This window comes from Megalobrama amblycephala, linkage group LG14 (genome assembly GCF_018812025.1).
Source record: "Megalobrama amblycephala isolate DHTTF-2021 linkage group LG14, ASM1881202v1, whole genome shotgun sequence".
Classification (NCBI taxonomy): domain Eukaryota; kingdom Metazoa; phylum Chordata; class Actinopteri; order Cypriniformes; family Xenocyprididae; genus Megalobrama; species Megalobrama amblycephala.
In genome coordinates this window covers 39,489,926-39,506,405 of record NC_063057.1, presented here as the reverse complement: position 1 = coordinate 39,506,405, position 16,480 = coordinate 39,489,926, and the positions used below count along the sequence as shown (strand labels likewise).

The following is a 16,480-nucleotide window of genomic DNA, read 5'->3' as shown; positions in this document are numbered from 1 at the left end:
CCTTGTTCCATTTCTTGCGTAGTAGCTGCTAGGGTCTCTTTTAGCCTGTTGATCTCCTCTTTTAGCTGTTCGATGCATCGTTGTGCACGTGTCAGCTCCTGCTGGCGATGGGCGGCTTGCCTGTCGCTCAGTTTGAGGGTGGCGATGAGTGTGTGACTTAAGGAGCCGGTGATCTTGGCTAGTTCTTTGTGACTGTAGCTCTGGCCTGGGTCTTGTTTCATGAGGCTTGTTATGTTGTCATCCAGCTGGTCCTGTGTCTGATGCTTTAGTGTTTCAGCGGCCTGAGGTAAGAGGCTGTCCGTTACAACACTTAGCCAGGTCTCCAGATCCTCCCAGTGTCCAGCAGGGTCTGTTGTGCGAGACATGTTTTGGCACTGCGAGGGAGGTCTAAACCCAAAACTGACACAGACCTGAAGAAAAGAACAAAACAAAACAAGCAAGCAGGGCAAATCAAAGGTGTAAGGGTGCATTGTCAAGTGTGGTGTAAGGAACCCTGCATTGGCCCAAAAACGGAATCCGACACGCCTGGGCGAAGGTTAACGCGTGTATGCCTTTTCAGCGTCTCTGAATGTTCACTTAATTTCACTCGTTTAATCTGACTCCAATTTCAAATGATTATTACTCTTAGGTTGTGTTTCCAATTAGAAATTAATCATTTGTTATGTATTAATTTAGATATTTGATTATTCTGATTACCTTATATCCTCAATTATTTCGTTCACTGCAGTCCAGGTATCGCTTTAGAAGAGTTACTTCGGCCGATTTGAGCACTCTTCCCAGACACAAACTCGTCAGTCTGACCTTAAACATTGGATGCAGGGTAAATATCTACCTTTAAGTCGGTCGCGCTCTGCTTACTCGTAACAAAAAGCATAGTTTTTATATATTTACGAAAACTGCAACTTATTTAAGGCAGTGATAGTCAGAAATCGAAATGGATTTAATTGACGTGCCCCATGCTCCATCTATTAAACCTTTCGTATGAACAATCCTGAACACAGATTTGAGGTAATACCTTCGCTTTGATCTACTAGAAATAATGGATTAAGAATAATACAGAATTAACCAAATATAACATTTTATGGTAACACTTTACTTGAAGGGGTGTGCATAAGACTGACATGAAACCTTCATAATCATGACATGACACATGTCATGAATATGAAGGAGGTTTTATGAATGTTTATGACAACTGTCATTAAGTGTCATTCGCTCAGTTATGTCATTTTTAATGCAAAGATGACATTGTTTGAGATGTCCGAGTTATGACAACTTGACATAAACCAATACATCATAACCTGTCAGTGTCTTTGTCATGACAACTTGACATTATTTAGCTTTATGGGTTAACATTGCATTAAACTGTCATGAGGTTGGTTTTGACATTGGCTGTTATAATAGTGTTATGAATATGTATCTTGAGCTCAAGTACAGTGGTACAAATTGAACTTGTCATTAAAATGTCATTAAGTGACAATACTCTGACAAATAATTTTATAACAGCGTCACGACTATTTTTCATTTCATGTTTTTTTTGTTTTTGTTTTTTGTTTTTTTTAAGTTTCCTTTAACAGAAGGTCAGATAATAGACAATTTCAAATTTCTTAAAAAAGATGACACGGTTATAAAATAATGGTAACACTTTATTTTAGGGTCTTTTAACTAGTTGCTTATTACTATTAGCATTCATATGGTTAAAATATTGGCTATTTATTAGTACTTATGCCTTATTCTGCATGATCTTATTCTACATTCTTAATCCTACCCAATACCTAAACCTAACAATTAACTATAATAAGCAGTAAATTAAGAGTTTATTGAGGGAAAAGTCATAGTTAATCGTTTATATATGTGTTCCCTATACTGAAGTGTTACCAAAATAATGTAATGTAATGTTAACCCATAAAGCTAAGTAGTTTTTTTAAGTTTGATAATTAATCTGCTATGTCATGTTTATGACAGGTTATGATGTTTTGCTAATGTCCAGTTGTCATGACAAAGACACGGACAGGTTATGATGTATTGGTTTATGTCAAGTTGTCGTAACAAAGACATCTCAAACAATGTCATCTTTGCATTAAAAATGACATAATTGAGCGAATGACACTTAATGACAGTTGTCATAAACATTCATAAAACCTCCTTCATATTCATGACACGTGTCATGTCAAGATTATGAAGGTGTCATGTGTTACCCATTTTATTTGTCAAGTAAAAATATATTTAACATTTCTGAATTGGCTTTAATTGTCTTATTGTAATGGAATTGCCATCATCAATTCCATTACAATAAGACAATTAAAGCCAATTCAGAAATGTTAAATGCATAACATCGATTACTCAAAGAAATGCATATATACACAGGGATGGGTGAGTGTCCTCAGACATTCACCCATCTCTGTGGGGGCTACAGATGATCCCCCATGACTGTTTTGCTCTTTACCTTTTATACCAGAACCAGAACAAAAGGATCGTAAATGTTTATTACACCAACACCTGTTTTGGGGGAGAGGAGAAGAGACACCACCCAAAAAGAGGACAGAATTTTCCTTAATTTTCCATCTTCTTCATAATTCTAGTGACTGCTGTGAAATTGAGACCATTTTACCAACCGCACTGAGACTTTTAAAATGATACCAAACATGAAAAGGGAAAAACAATAAATACACAAGTTACATTATACGTGTTGAATAACTTTCAGTCAGGGGGAAGGAGAGTTTGTGTGTGTGTGTGTGTGTGTGGTGGGGGGAGGCGTTGTCCTTTTGGAGTTAGGGCAAGGCGTTGGCCCCTTGCTATTTCTCTGAGATCTTCTTCTCTAGGCAAGTTTTATTGCTTTATTGCAGGATGCTTGATCTCAGTTTTTGTTTAGCAGGAAAATCAAGCCTTACAGATGGCCCCTGGCCCCTTGGGGCAAATTCAGTGAGTCCCTGAGGGGCCACTTTTTAACATTTCCTGCTTCCACATGTTGGGTGTTGCTTTCAGAGTGTTCATAGGCTGTCTCTTTGCAGTGTCAGTCGATGGGTGCAGGAGTCAAGTCGTCACCTGAAATAACAACATTAAGGCAGGTTGAACATTAAGATAAAAGTACAGCAGGATGCATCTCTGTGTCACACAGTCCCTTTAGGTGTGAACTGTGCTGACTGGATGCTGCAGCAGCTGGACATGTCTGTGATCCTCTTGGTCAGGTTTGCTTCCACCTGCACTTGGCTGTGGTGGTATTCTGTCTGTAGAATGACTGGTTGTACCAAGTCTGTGTTGGTCAGCATGAGCAGAACGTGTCAGGAAAGTCTCATTACACTTTGCGGAAACACCTGTGTCCGCCCCAGGTTTAATTGATCCTGTGAGAAATCCTTGGTTACCTTCAAGTAGAAGGTCTGGTTTGCCGGGCAGGTCAAATTTCCATGGGTGAAGCATTAATTTAGCTGATGATGCTCCATTGCGTGCAGGACACCTGAACAACCTCTGAGTGACCATTCAATACTTGAACACTGATGAACTTGGTGTTATTGTAAGATGAGGAAAAGGGTTGTTGGAAAAACATAATAACACAAAATAACACATGACGAACATGTCAAAAGTGCGAGTGGTAAAGAAGGTCTCCCTTTCAGAGTCCTATCTTTAGTGAGCAGGTCACATTTAATCACCAGATTCTTCACTATGATAGTGGAATTTAGACTTGGTCTGGATGCGTTAAAGGCAAGTAGCAAAGAGTCTAAATAACTAGTATATTTACCAGTGGTATAAATAATTAAATATATCACATACTTAAACATAGAAATACACAATTTCATAATTACAGTTATAAAACTGTCTGTAATAGTTGTTTTAACTGCACATCCTTAATGCAGAACTTAGGCTTCAATCAAGTCAATTAGAGAAGGGAATTTACAGAAACTGAGATTTAAAATCTCTTGTTTAGCTTTTACAACCATCATCTGTGCATTTGATGTACAGGCTAAGTCACACTCGAGAATAGAGGTCTGGGAATTGAGTACCTGATTTATAGAAATGCCTGCATTTCAGTTCTAACTGTTTAGTTCAATTTGTCATTAGTCATATATTGGAAACTAGGGGGCCCTCCTAGTTTGCAACAATGCCAAGGACTGAAAGAGACCACTTACATTACTGAATAGGTCTCATTTAGATTTTGAATTTGTAATTTGAATGATCAGAAATTCTATTAATTGATGTGTGACTAAAGCCATGCACATGTCCTGCATATTACAGTGTTTCCATAACCCCTCAAAATTGACACAGTTAAAAAGGAAAAGAAATTACGACAATAATTTCCCTTGTCCTATATGTATGAAGGTGAATGATGTATGTTAGATTTGCATTATGTGAATAATTTTCGTCTGGATAGTCTTATGATCTACCCAGTCAACACGTGAGATCATGCGATGATCACAGTGACATCACACAATCCTCATACTGTGATCCTCAGCATGTGTGTAAAGCGTGAGCTCAACGTGAGTTCATCTGATCCTCATACTGTGATCCTCAGCATGTGTGTAAAGTGTGAGCTCAGCGTGAGTTCATCTGATCCTCATACTGTGATCCTCAGCATGTGTGTAAAGCGTGAGCTCAACGTGAGTTCATCTTATCCTCATACTGTGATCCTCAGCATGTGTGTAAAGCGTGAGCTCAACGTGAGTTCATCTGATCCTCATACTGTGATCCTCAGCATGTGTGTAAAGCGTGAGCTCAACGTGAGTTCATCTGATCCTCATACTGTGATCCTCAGCATGTGTGTAAAGCGTGAGCTCAACGTGAGTTCATCTGATCCTCATACTGTGATCCTCAGCATGTGTGTAAAGCGTGAGCTCATTGTGAATGCTTCACACTCCGGTCCAGTTGGCGGTGGTAAATGCACCATCTAAGCTGGTCTTCCAACCACCATAAAACATGTAAAGAAGAAGAAAAAGTTGTGCATGGTATTGTTACACCGCAGAAATGGTGAGTGGCCTATTTACATACTTTTAGATGTGCAATGTGGTCTGGTCTTTTTTTTTTTTAGCAGAGTACTGCTCACACATGCTACATGTGCACCAGCCATTTTACCTTCAGTAATCACACCAAAATTGCTAGCTGCAGCTAGTTTGCATATCAGTATTTGTGAATTGTTAGGCCTGTTATGTCAGATCATTACAACATTACTAACTTTATATTTCAATATATAAATTTTTTTATTTATACTTATATTTCAATAATTAACAAGCGCTGTAAAACAACAGTAAGCAAGAATGCTGCACTGGTGGAATAGCGTAAACTATCATTGCTCTTTGGATAAAAAGATGAAGTACGCCTACTCTTAGACACTCATATTAAAGATAAAAAGCCTTATTTCACCACGCTATATGACTAGTTTTTTAACAACAACTTCTATCTGCGGAACTGTAGCTGTTTTATGTTAAAAGCTTCAACGTCACTTCCCATTTACCAAAACTCAAAGTGACTGACATTCATCCTCTTATTAACATAACAAGCAACTTTACCCAGACATCAGATGCAACACTACATCATTAAGAATGTAAAGTGTAGATCTACAAAAGTGTAGTTTAAAGTACTTTATGATACACACTTTCTTTAGGATACACAACAATTGTCCAAAGAAGACTTCTTAAACAATTATCAAATACAGTAATCAGTGAGAGTGGCTAAGGTTGTCCTCTCAAACAAAAAAAAATTGTAAAAGATTTATGTGTTTCATATAATGTTTTACTAATACAGAAGTTCTTTTTGGCCTGTTAGGATTTGGAAACAAAAATTAAGGCATTGAAAAGACAGCAACAAAAAGCTCGTAGAAAATCAAAAAAGATCATTTTGGCTCTTCAGAAAAAAAATGAAAACACTTCTGATAGTGAACACTCCTCCAGAGAACTTGAATCAGACTACTCATCAGACGACTCAGGAAATATGCTGAATGTTGTGGAGCAGCATCTAAATGAAGACTTGCAAGAACAGTATGATTCAGAATCACAACAGAATACCATAATTAATATGCAAGATCAAGTGCTATGGTATGAAATTGATAGACTAAATGATTCCATGGATGTTACCAGTGAAAGTAACTCAGAGCTAGCTTTGTCTCTGGAGAAAAAGCTGTCTGAGTGGGCAATGAAATTCAACATCTCCATGACCTCTCTCACTCATTTGCTTAAGATTTTGAAGGAACATGACATTGATGTTCCAGCAGACGGACGAACACTATTGAAAACACCTCGTTCTGGCAGTTTGAGAATAACAGAAAAATCAGGTACATTTTAACTTTGAAAATGTCCATGCACTCATTTGGCAATATTATTCAGAAATTTCACTGAACTGTAAAATCTTTTTGATAGGTGGCAAATACACATATTTTGGATTAAAGGAAGGTCTTACGCATACTCTGTCTGAGCAAGACACTTCAAAATACGACCACTTTGAGATTTCTTTGAATATTGATGGCCTACCCATTTTCAAGTCCAAAAACCTCACAATGTGGCCACTTCAGTGTGCTGTCATCAACATTGATGAAGTGAAAAACAGTCCTTTTGTTGTTGCTCTGTTTTCTGGAGCAAAGAAACCAAATGATTTGGAGTTTTTGAGGGATTTTATGGAGGAGCTGCAAGAACTGATGGAAACAGGCTTTAAAGGGAAGAGAATTGTCCTCAAAAACATCATATGTGATGCACCAGCACGAGCCCTCATCAAAGGAATAGTTCAGTTTAATGGCCGCTATGGCTGTGACTTTTGTGATGTAAAGGGAGTTCATGAGAGCAAAATGCTTTTTTTGTATAAAGGAAATCTCAGAACCAATGAGTCATTTAGACAGAAGACAAATCCTGAACATCACAAAACAGATAGCATTCTTTTGAATCTGGACATTGATATGATCAGGCAGTTCCCAATAGATCCCATGCATTGTGTAGATCTAGGAGTGACTAAGCGAATGTTGATGCTGTGGAAAGAAGGACCTTTGGCCCATAGATTATCAGCTGGACATCTTAGCACCATTACTTATTTTCATCAAGCTGTCCGACATCACATACCTCCTGAATTCAATAGGAAACCCAGGGGGTTAGATGAACTGAAGCACTGGAAAGCAACTGAATTCCGAACATTTTTGCTTTATACTGGACCAGTGATTTTGAAATATGTTCTCGATAAGGAGAAGTATATTCACTTCCTTTCACTTAGTATTGGAATGCGCATCTTGTACAGTGAAAACCTAATGGAGCATCGTGATTATGCAGATGAGCTGTTAACATATTTTGTTGAAAAAGGTAGCAGCCTGTATAGCATGAGTTTCATCTCATATAATGTGCATTGCTTGCTACATCTCACTGATGTTGCAAATTACAACAGATCATTACACTATTGTTCAGCGTACAAGTTTGAGAACAATATGGGTCAAATCAAGAGGTTTATCCGCGGTTCAAGTGATCCACTGATTCAAGTAGCTAACAGATTGGCAGAGAGGCAAGCAATATCAAGTTCTAAGAAATCAAATGTTAACTCTGGTACGCCAAAGACAAAAGAATGTTACAGAATGACCAATGATAGCTACTGCCTTATACATGGAGTTCAAGAAAATCTGATTTTTTGTGAGGTTTTTTGCAGAATGGAACCTTTGTACACTAAGCCATGTGACTCCAGAATAATTGGCATATTCAAAGGATTTCGGAATCACACTAAAATGTTACATACTGACACCACTCAACTGAGACATAAAGCAATCATGATACCTTTGTCATTGATTGATAAAGATGAATACAATGCGGTAGCGCTTATACCGATCATGCATTCAGTTTGATTAGTTAGTCAAGTAAGTCAGTAAGGCAGGGTTTTTGCCTTTTTTATTGCATGTTATCCTGATTTTGATCCAAAGACTATGAATAATGTGTGTGTGTGTGTGTGTGTGCGTGTGGCGTGTGCGTGCGTATTTCAGTATCGAATTTGTTTATTCGGTGATGGACAGACATCTGTTGTACCAATCAGTTGGATTTTTGATGACAATGGAACATTGAAGTGTCGATGGACATCATCACTCTCAAACATTAAAAACAATTCTCCACCAAACCCTAACTGGAAGGTTTATGACATTGTGAAGATCGTTGGACCATCAATTGGTAAGAAATTGCAATAATGGTGCATTTGAATTGAAAATGAATGTGATGCTGAAATGTGGGTATAAGAACACAAATTCAAGTTGTTGTGCCTAATATAAGACAATCACAATTTTAGTTTTACATAAGTATTTAACATTTCTGGAAGATTTTTTTCTCAATATTATGATAGGTGGTCTTATAAATTTACTAATCATAATATATTTATGTATTCTATGATGAATAAATAGTTGACTGAATTTCCATTATACACATAGTATACATAAATTTACCACTTACAGGAGACTATGATCAAGCAAATCAATACATCTCAGATTACACAACGGGGGTCTCAGCAGCAGAGGACTCAATTACTTATTCAATGACAGACCCTGCAGTTGTGGAATTACCTGAGAAGAGAAAAAGGAAAAATAAGCTCAGTGATGAAAGTGACATCAATTCAGAGACATCTTCCTGTGAAGGTCTGTATATATTGAAATGATTGGTATGCAGAAAACAATTTAGCCATAACTCTGTGATCATTCTTTATTTGTATGTACTAAACAGATGATATGAACTTGAAGCAGTCAGGAAATGAAGTGAAGCAATCTGGTCTGAAGTCAAGAAATGTCCCACTGCCCAAACCTCCTATATACCATGGTTAGCCTGTTTTAACTTTGATGTAGAACTTTGAACTTGCTAAAGCACTTTTATGTTTTTTCAATCCATTTTTTATTAGTTTGTTTTTTTCTTCTTTTGAACATTATTCAGTCAATATTCAGCTCATTCAGAAAGTTCAGTGTGACAGTGTTTTAACTTTTTAACTAAACTTTTATTTAATAAAAAATATTTTTCTTCTGCATGATCTATCTTTAAAGATACTCTTCAGAGAAGTGGGAAAAAAGATGAGGATGATCCCAAGCCCACAAGCTCTGATGTCTCAGGTGATTTAAACATATACACACTGTGACGAGCACTCCCAGAGGAATCAGCGTCGCCCTGGCAACCAACGGAAAACACCTGCACGTCCTTATCACCGGCTGATCGGTCACAGATGCTCCCCATCAGCCAGCACACTCTTAAGGAGCACACGCTGCACTCAAACGGCGTTCTCGAACCGAATGCAAGGCTGGTCTAACCCCTGTCTCATCTCTTTACAGAAAGCAGCGAATGACCGACAGCCCAGCCACTTTGGAGCACGTTTGGACACCCACTTTCACCTCAACTGGCTTGGAAGAGCACGAAGAGCACACGGGAAGCACCGGCCACCAGAAAGCGAAGCAACACATTTCACCAGGCACCCCACAGTTCTCAATAAATCCACCCTCCGGGGTTTTGATTTCACGTACCTTTTGTCGAGTGATTCTTCACCCCGTGACAGTGGTGGAGAATGCGGGCAGTAACAGTGAGCAATCACCGACAAGGTCACTGCTCCAACTCCTAATTTTTTTCCCTCTTCCTCTGTTTGTGTCACCAGCACCACGGAAGGCGGCGTGCGCATCCCCGCGATGGAGGACGTCTTACAACGCCTCGCTGAAGTAAGCATCCGCCAGCAGCAAATAGCGGAACACCTCGCCACTCGCCTGGGCAGGATGGAGGATGAACTCGCCACCGTCCGGGCGGCCGCAGCCCAGCGCGTTCCGCTACCTGAGCCTCGGGCACAAGCTACCCGCCTGATACCCAAGATGACAGCTGATGACGATGTGGAAGCCTTCCTTCAGGTCTTTGAAAACACCGCCCACCGAGAGGGATGGCCCGAGGACGAGTGGGCACGTGCGCTGGCACCCCTCCTCACCGGTGAAGCACAGAGGGCTTACTTCTCGCTCCTCTTGGCAAGTGCCGACAGTTATGCCGAAGTTAAGCAAGAGATCCTGGCGAGGCTGGGCCTCTCCCCTGTGTGCGCCGCACAACAGTTCCACGAGTGGGAATACAAGTCCCGGGTGCCAGCCCGTGCCCAGGCGGCTGAACTCAGCCGCATCGCCCAGCACTGGCTGCTGGAAGGGGACCCCACCGCAACCCAGGTAGCGGAACGAGTGGTGGTCGATCGCCTCCTGCGCGCACTACCTCGCGCCTACCGACAGGCCGTCGGCATGAGGAACCCACGTGACGTCCGGGAACTAGTGGAGGCGATCGAGCTGGCGGATGCTGTCCATCACAGCGGAGCAGGGGACCGGCTGCCGCCATTTCCCCGGAGGGTGGTCCAGGAGCGACGCCCGCTCGAAGGCACCGCGCGACCAGTCAGCAGGCCGACGGTTTCCCCACCGCGAGATGAGCCCATGCCAAGTGCAGATCCACCATCGCCTACGCGAGCCTGGCTGGCAGGCTGCATCCTTCACCAGCGAGTACCGGTGGGAGCCCCCGAAGCAGAGGTGAAGGTCGAAGGAAGACGGTTCCAGGCCCTGTTGGACTCAGGCAGTGCGGTCACCCTCATCCAGTCGCGGCTGTGCCGGTGGCCGTACTCCTTGGAAGGGATTGGCCTGGCTTTGAGAAGCTGCTGTCCGCCTCTACTCAGCCTGCCAGCCCCAAGGGGAACCATCGAAGACCGAGGCGGCCGCCTGGACCCCGCCGCCGACCGGCCCTGCTCGTCTCCGACAGTGGGAGAGAAGGTGAGACCCCCTCCCAATCTACTAATCTGTTTTATGATGTGTACCAACAGGCCGCGGGAGGGGGCTCTTTCGCCAAGGAACAGCGGGAGGACGACCGACTCAAGCACTGTTGGAGCCAGGTGCGAGTCGTAGATGGAAAGGACGTCCTCCCACGGCCCCACCCTCTCCCACATTTTGTTGTAGAGAATGACCTGCTGTATTGTGTCGCCCAGCGTAGGGGGGAGGAGAAAAGGTTACTAGTCGTGCCTCGAGCCAAGACCGAGACCATTCTAGAACTGGCTCATTCCCACCCCATGGCAGGACACCTCGCTGCAGCCAATACCGCTCAACGCATCTGCGACCGCTTCCACTGGCCGGGCCTGGACGCCGAAGTGAAGCGGTTCTGCCAAGCCTGCCCGACCTGTCAAGCCACGACACCCAGGACTTCTCCCCCCAGCCCGCTCATCCCGCTGCCTATCATCGAGGTGCCCTTCGAGCGGATTGGGATGGACATAGTGGGGCCGTTGCCAAAGTCTGCCCGGGGGCATGAGCACATCCTGGTCATCGTCGACTATGCCACCCGGTACCCAGAAGCAGTCCCCCTGCAGAAGGCCAGGAGCTGTTTCTGCTGGCCAGTCGAGTCGGCCTCCCCTCGGAGATCCTGACTGACCAGGGAACCCCCTTCATGTCCCGGCTAATGGCAGACCTCTGCCGGCTGCTGCGAGTGAAGCAGTTGAGGACCACCGTCTACCACCCCCAAACCGATGGGCTCGTGGAGAGATTTAACCAGACCCTCAAGCAAATGCTCAGACGCGTGGCAGCGGAGGACAAGCGGGATTGGGACCTCATGATCCCCTATGTGCTCTTTGGGATCCGCGAAGTTCCCCAGGCCTCAACTGGCTTCACCCCTTCGAGCTCCTGTTTGGCCGGCAACCTCGAGGCCTCCTGGACGTGGCCCGGGAAGCGTGGGAGCAGCAGCCGGCCCCCCATCGTACCATCATTGAACACGTCCGGCAAATGAGGGAACGGATCGACCGAGTGATGCCGTTAGTCCGAGAACACCTCACCAGGGCCCAACAGGCGCAGCAATGTCATTACGACCGGGCGGCCCAACCACGGGAGTTCCAACAGGGAGACCGCGTCATGGTCCTGGTCCTGGTCCCCAGCTCCGCATGCAAATTTCTGGCCTCCTGGAAAGGACCCTACTCGGTGGTGGAGAGGATTGGGCCAGTCACCTACCGCCTGAGACAGCCGGGACGCCGGCAGGCGGAGCAACTCTACCACATCAACCTCCTGAAGAAATGGGTGGGGACCCAGGATCAGGTAGCTGCCCTAAGCCTCACCGAAGCCCGTGGTTGTGGATGTCAACCCCCACCTTTCGGCTGCCCAGAAGACGGAGCTGCAGCACCTGGTCAGTCAGTTCCAGGATGTGTTCTCCTCTCAGCCCAGGCAGACCAACGTGCTTCAACACCACATCCGGACGCCCCCAGGAGTCGTCGTTAGGCAACGGCCCTACCGAGTCCCGGAGGCTCGTCGGCAGGCTATTGAGGAAGAGGTCCAATAAATGCTAAAGTTGGGGGTAATAGAACCGTCCCGGAGTCCATGGTCCAGCCCCATTGTGATGGTCCCAAAGCCGGATGGCACCCTCCGCTTTTGTAACGACTTCCGTCGCCTGAACGAAGTCTCCGAATTCGACGGTACCCATGCCTCGAGTGGACAAATTGCTGGACCGCCTAGGAAGGGCCCGGTACATCAGTACCCTGGACCTCACCAAGGCTATTGGCAGGTACCGCTCTCCGACGCTGCAAGCCGAAGACCGCCTTCTCCACTCCCAGTGGCCATTGGCAGTACCGGACCCTTCCCTTCGGCCTACACGGGGCTCCCGCGACGTTCCAGCGGATGATGGACATCCTCCTGCGGCCCCACCAGGCCTACACGGCCGCTTACCTGGATGACGTCGTGGTCCACTCCAAGGCATGGGACGAACATCTGGATCATCTGCGGAGGGTGCTCTCGGAGCTCCGGCGGGCTGGACTTACCGCCAACCCCCGAAAATGCCACCTAGCTCTCTCTTAGGCCAAGTACCTGGGCTTCCAAGTCGGCCGAGGACTCATCCGGCCGCAAGACAAGAAAGTCGAGGCCATCCACGCTGCCCCAAGACCCCGGACAAAGACCCAGGTACGAGCCTTCTTGGGTTGGCGGGTTATTACCGATGTTTTATCCCCAACTTCTCTTCTTTAGCCACCCCCTGACAGACCTGACCAGGAAGGGGCAGCCGGAGAAAGTATGCTGGACCCCGTCGGCGGAAGAGGCCTTCTCCCAGGTTAAAGCAGCACTTACGTCCTCGCCGGTACTCCGCGCCCCGGACTTTAGCTGCCCCTTCCTGCTGCAGACGGATGCCTCCGACACAGGACTGGGAGCAGTCCTCTCCCAAATTCAAGAAGGTGAGGAATATCCGATCATTTACATCAGCAGGAAGCTGTCCCCTGCCGAAAGGAAGTACGCCGCCGTGGAGAAGGAAGCCCTGGCCATCAGGTGGGCAGTCCTGGAGCTCCGGTACTACCTCCTGGGCCGCAAGTTCACCCTGGTAACCGACCACGCGCCCCTACAGTGGATGGCCCGCGCCAAGGACACCAACGCCAGGGTGACTCGCTGGTTCCTAGCGCTCCAGGACTTACACTTTGAAGTTCGCCATCGGGCTGGGCGAACGCCGATGGCCTCCCCCGGATCTGGACAGCTTACGCAGGTCTGTCAGGGGTCATTCCCCACCCTCCCCTAATTTCACCCCTACTCTCTAAATGTCTTCACAGGACCAGAACGACGCTTAGGGGGGGGGAATGTGACGAGCACTCCCAGAGGAATCAGCGTCGCCCTGGCAACCAACGGAAAACACCTGCACGTCCTTATCACCGGCTGATCGGTCACAGCTGCTCCCCATCAGCCAGCACACTCTTAAGGAGCACACGCTACACTCAAACGGCGAATGACATACAACTTCACTGCACTCATCTCGAACCGAATGCAAGGCTGGTCTAACCCCTGTCTCATCTCTTTACAGAAAGCAGCGAATGACCGACAGCCCAGCCACTTTGGAGCACGTTTGGACACCCACTTTCACCTCAACTGGCTTGGAAGAGCACGAAGAGCACACGGGAAGCACCGGCCACCAGAAAGTGAAGCAACACATTTCACCAGGCACCCCACAGTTCTCAATAAATCCATCCTCCGGGGTTTTTGATTTCACGTACCTTTTGTCGAGTGATTCTTCACCCCGTGACAACACATATACAAAAGATAAATTCATGTATTAATGGTGTGTATAATGTGTTACTATTATTTATGTTTTTTATGAATTTTATGAAGACCCTTACAACCCTCTGGAGGCCTGTTGTGGGTCCCCTGACCCCGGTTAGAAAACCCATGCATTCATGTATTGATGTACATTAAGCCACTTACTTCTATATCTTCCTCTCAGAATTTCATGATCTTCAACAACATCACATGACTTATAAAGAAATTACAGTGCAAACCAGGATACCAGGTGTGTATACATTGTTTATTCATTGTGTATACAAGGTTTGTTATAGCAAAAGATTAGGTGATCATACTAATTTTAATGTGATAAAACAGATGATGTGCATTTAAAGAAGTCAAGAAATGCAATGAAGCGAGTTGGTCTGAAGACAAAGAATGTTCAGCTGGCCAAAACTCCCAGATACCATGGTAAGCTTGTGTTTTAACTTATCTAAGGAACTTAGCAGAATCAGCTTTATAATTTTATTTGCAGATTTTGAATGTCTTATGTCTTTTCTTGAAAGTAGTCAAGAGTCCACTTATTCAGAAAGCTCTGTGTGTCAAAACATCTGGTGAGTATGAAACACTTTTTCTCTTAAATTGAATCTGGTTAAGCTAATTTGATCATTCTAATTCACATTGTTCAGGTGACTGTCTGGATGATAACAATGAAAGCCCTGATGGCAGTTATTTAAACTCAAGCCAGCCCAACCCAGTATTCTTAGGTGAGACATTAGATATTCCCTTTAACACATGCAAACACATCACAAGGTACCTTATAAGAGAATTTTGTGTCATGACTCTCACAGATACTCTCCAGGGAAATGTGGCAATGCATGAGGATGATCATCCCAAAATCTCTGCTTCTTCAGGTGAGTTATAATTTAATATAATTTATTGTGTGTGTGTGTGTGTGTGTGTGCGTGTGTGTTTTTTTTTTTTTTTTTTTTTTACATTGTACCAAATGTCTCCACAATTAAAGTGAACCACCTACATGTGCATTGTGGATAAAACGATCAGGGAAAAAAACGGTTTAATTGATGTAGAAAAATAAATATAGAAACAATATAACTGATTTAGATAAATGCAATTTCACTGACCTTATGTATGTAATTTTGATAACAGGGAAGGAACCAAAGGAAACAAAATGCAAAGTCACCATGGAGAAATTGTTTGGTATGTGATATATCAATTAGACATTATTTATTTATACAGACATAAAACATCCTTTGCTATATAACAATCTAACTTTACAATTTTTCAGATCTGAATACTAAGATACTCCAACAAATTCAAATGCTGGAACAGAGACAAGCTGTCATCATGAATGACTTGGCAAAAGTTAAGTCTGTTCTCATGAAGCGGGCAGAAGAAGATGCCCATGAGGAACTTTTTAAACAACAACAGTGCTCCAGCTTTGAAACGTTTGAAGACCTTCTGTCAGAGGCTTGAAGAAGACAAAAATTATCGAGAGCTTTATGTTAGTACTACTATATAAATTTAGCGTTTATTTTTACAACAAAGCCACAGTTTTATTTTTTTATTTTTTTATTTTTTTGCAGCAGATACCATGTAAAAGAAATGTTGAAGCCTGGTATATTTTAATCATGACAATATTATGTATGTTTTTGTCAGGTACACTATCTCATCCATACTCACGGCAGCTCCAATATAGGTGAGATGGTGAGACAGGCTTTAAAAAGCATAGCGTCAGACAATGTTCTCTGTCTGTATAACAGAACGGGGAAAGATGGGAAGAAGGTGTTGCCACCTGTGCTCCTGACATGTTTGAAAAGTAAGTGTTTAAGTTTTGGTTTGTGCATCTGGATGCTGCTATAGAAATTGTAATGTTAACACCTTGCTCTTTGTGTTTTTAGAATGTGTCAGGTCTTTTCACAAACAAAATGAAATAGAGGTGAAGAAGCTAAAAGTAACCACCAGAACAACACCAGACGCGGAATGTATTCGCCAAGTAGAAATTTTTTTGTCCAACGCCAACACCAGGCTGAAAAGGAAACCAAATAAAGGAAAAAGCTGACTTTTTGTTTGTTTGTTTTTATTGATGGAAATAAAGAATGTGGGTGTAAAAGTTTGAGTTAACTGAATCATTTTAGATAACAGTGAACTAACACAATTATTGCATAGTGGTGTTATATGGTGATCTTACAGTATGAGCACACAGTGATCACAGTATGAGCACACAGTGAGTGCGCAGTGACATCACAGTGACCAGAGTATGAGCACACAGTGATCACAGTATGAGCACACAGTGAGTGCGCAGTGACATCACAGTGATCACAGTATGAGCACACAGTGATCACAGTATGAGCACATAGTGAGTGCGCAGTGACATCACAGTGACCAGAGTATGAGCACACAGTGAGTGCGCAGTGACATCACAGTGATCACAGTATGAGCACACAGTGAGTGCGCAGTGACATCACAGTGACCACAGTATGAGCACACAGTGACCACAGTATGAGCACACAGTGATCACAGTATGAGCACACAGTG

General features: G+C 44.0%; 2 protein-coding genes and 1 long non-coding RNA gene across 3 annotated transcripts; all 3 read left to right on the top strand.

Annotated features, from left to right (window-relative positions):
- The first annotated feature begins 5,721 nt into the window (after positions 1 to 5,721).
- On the top strand, positions 5,722 to 7,795 carry LOC125244469. Its single transcript, XM_048154548.1, has 2 exons — positions 5,722 to 6,256; positions 6,342 to 7,795. Exons 1-2 carry the CDS (start codon positions 5,917 to 5,919, stop codon positions 7,793 to 7,795), a joined length of 1,794 nt encoding a protein of 597 aa, XP_048010505.1. The 5' UTR covers positions 5,722 to 5,916.
- LOC125244468 lies at positions 7,792 to 14,842 on the top strand. The gene is made up of 9 exons (XM_048154547.1): positions 7,792 to 8,111; positions 8,390 to 8,569; positions 8,655 to 8,747; positions 8,966 to 9,031; positions 14,148 to 14,213; positions 14,303 to 14,395; positions 14,491 to 14,538; positions 14,614 to 14,737; positions 14,839 to 14,842. The coding sequence occupies exons 1-9, from the start codon at positions 7,874 to 7,876 to the stop codon at positions 14,840 to 14,842; spliced, it is 912 nt and encodes a 303-aa protein (XP_048010504.1). The 5' UTR covers positions 7,792 to 7,873.
- Positions 14,843 to 15,399: 557 nt separating this feature from the next.
- LOC125245305 lies at positions 15,400 to 16,174 on the top strand. Its single transcript, XR_007179475.1, has 3 exons — positions 15,400 to 15,446; positions 15,602 to 15,761; positions 15,844 to 16,174. It is a non-coding gene; the product is annotated as an uncharacterized LOC125245305 (long non-coding RNA).
- The last annotated feature ends 306 nt before the right edge of the window (positions 16,175 to 16,480 follow it).

Excerpts from the sequence above, each read along its gene's own strand:
- LOC125244469 (XM_048154548.1), top strand. The coding sequence starts at position 5,917 with ATGCTGAATGTTGTGGAGCAGCATCTAAATGAAGACTTGCAAGAACAG. Across the intron at positions 6,257-6,341 it reads GAGAATAACAGAAAAATCAG|GTGGCAAATACACATATTTT; the intron begins GTACATTTTAAC and ends TCTTTTTGATAG.
- LOC125244468 (XM_048154547.1), top strand. The coding sequence starts at position 7,874 with ATGAATAATGTGTGTGTGTGTGTGTGTGTGCGTGTGGCGTGTGCGTGC. Across the intron at positions 8,570-8,654 it reads AGAGACATCTTCCTGTGAAG|ATGATATGAACTTGAAGCAG; the intron begins GTCTGTATATAT and ends TGTACTAAACAG. Across the intron at positions 14,214-14,302 it reads AGTGCAAACCAGGATACCAG|ATGATGTGCATTTAAAGAAG; the intron begins GTGTGTATACAT and ends GTGATAAAACAG.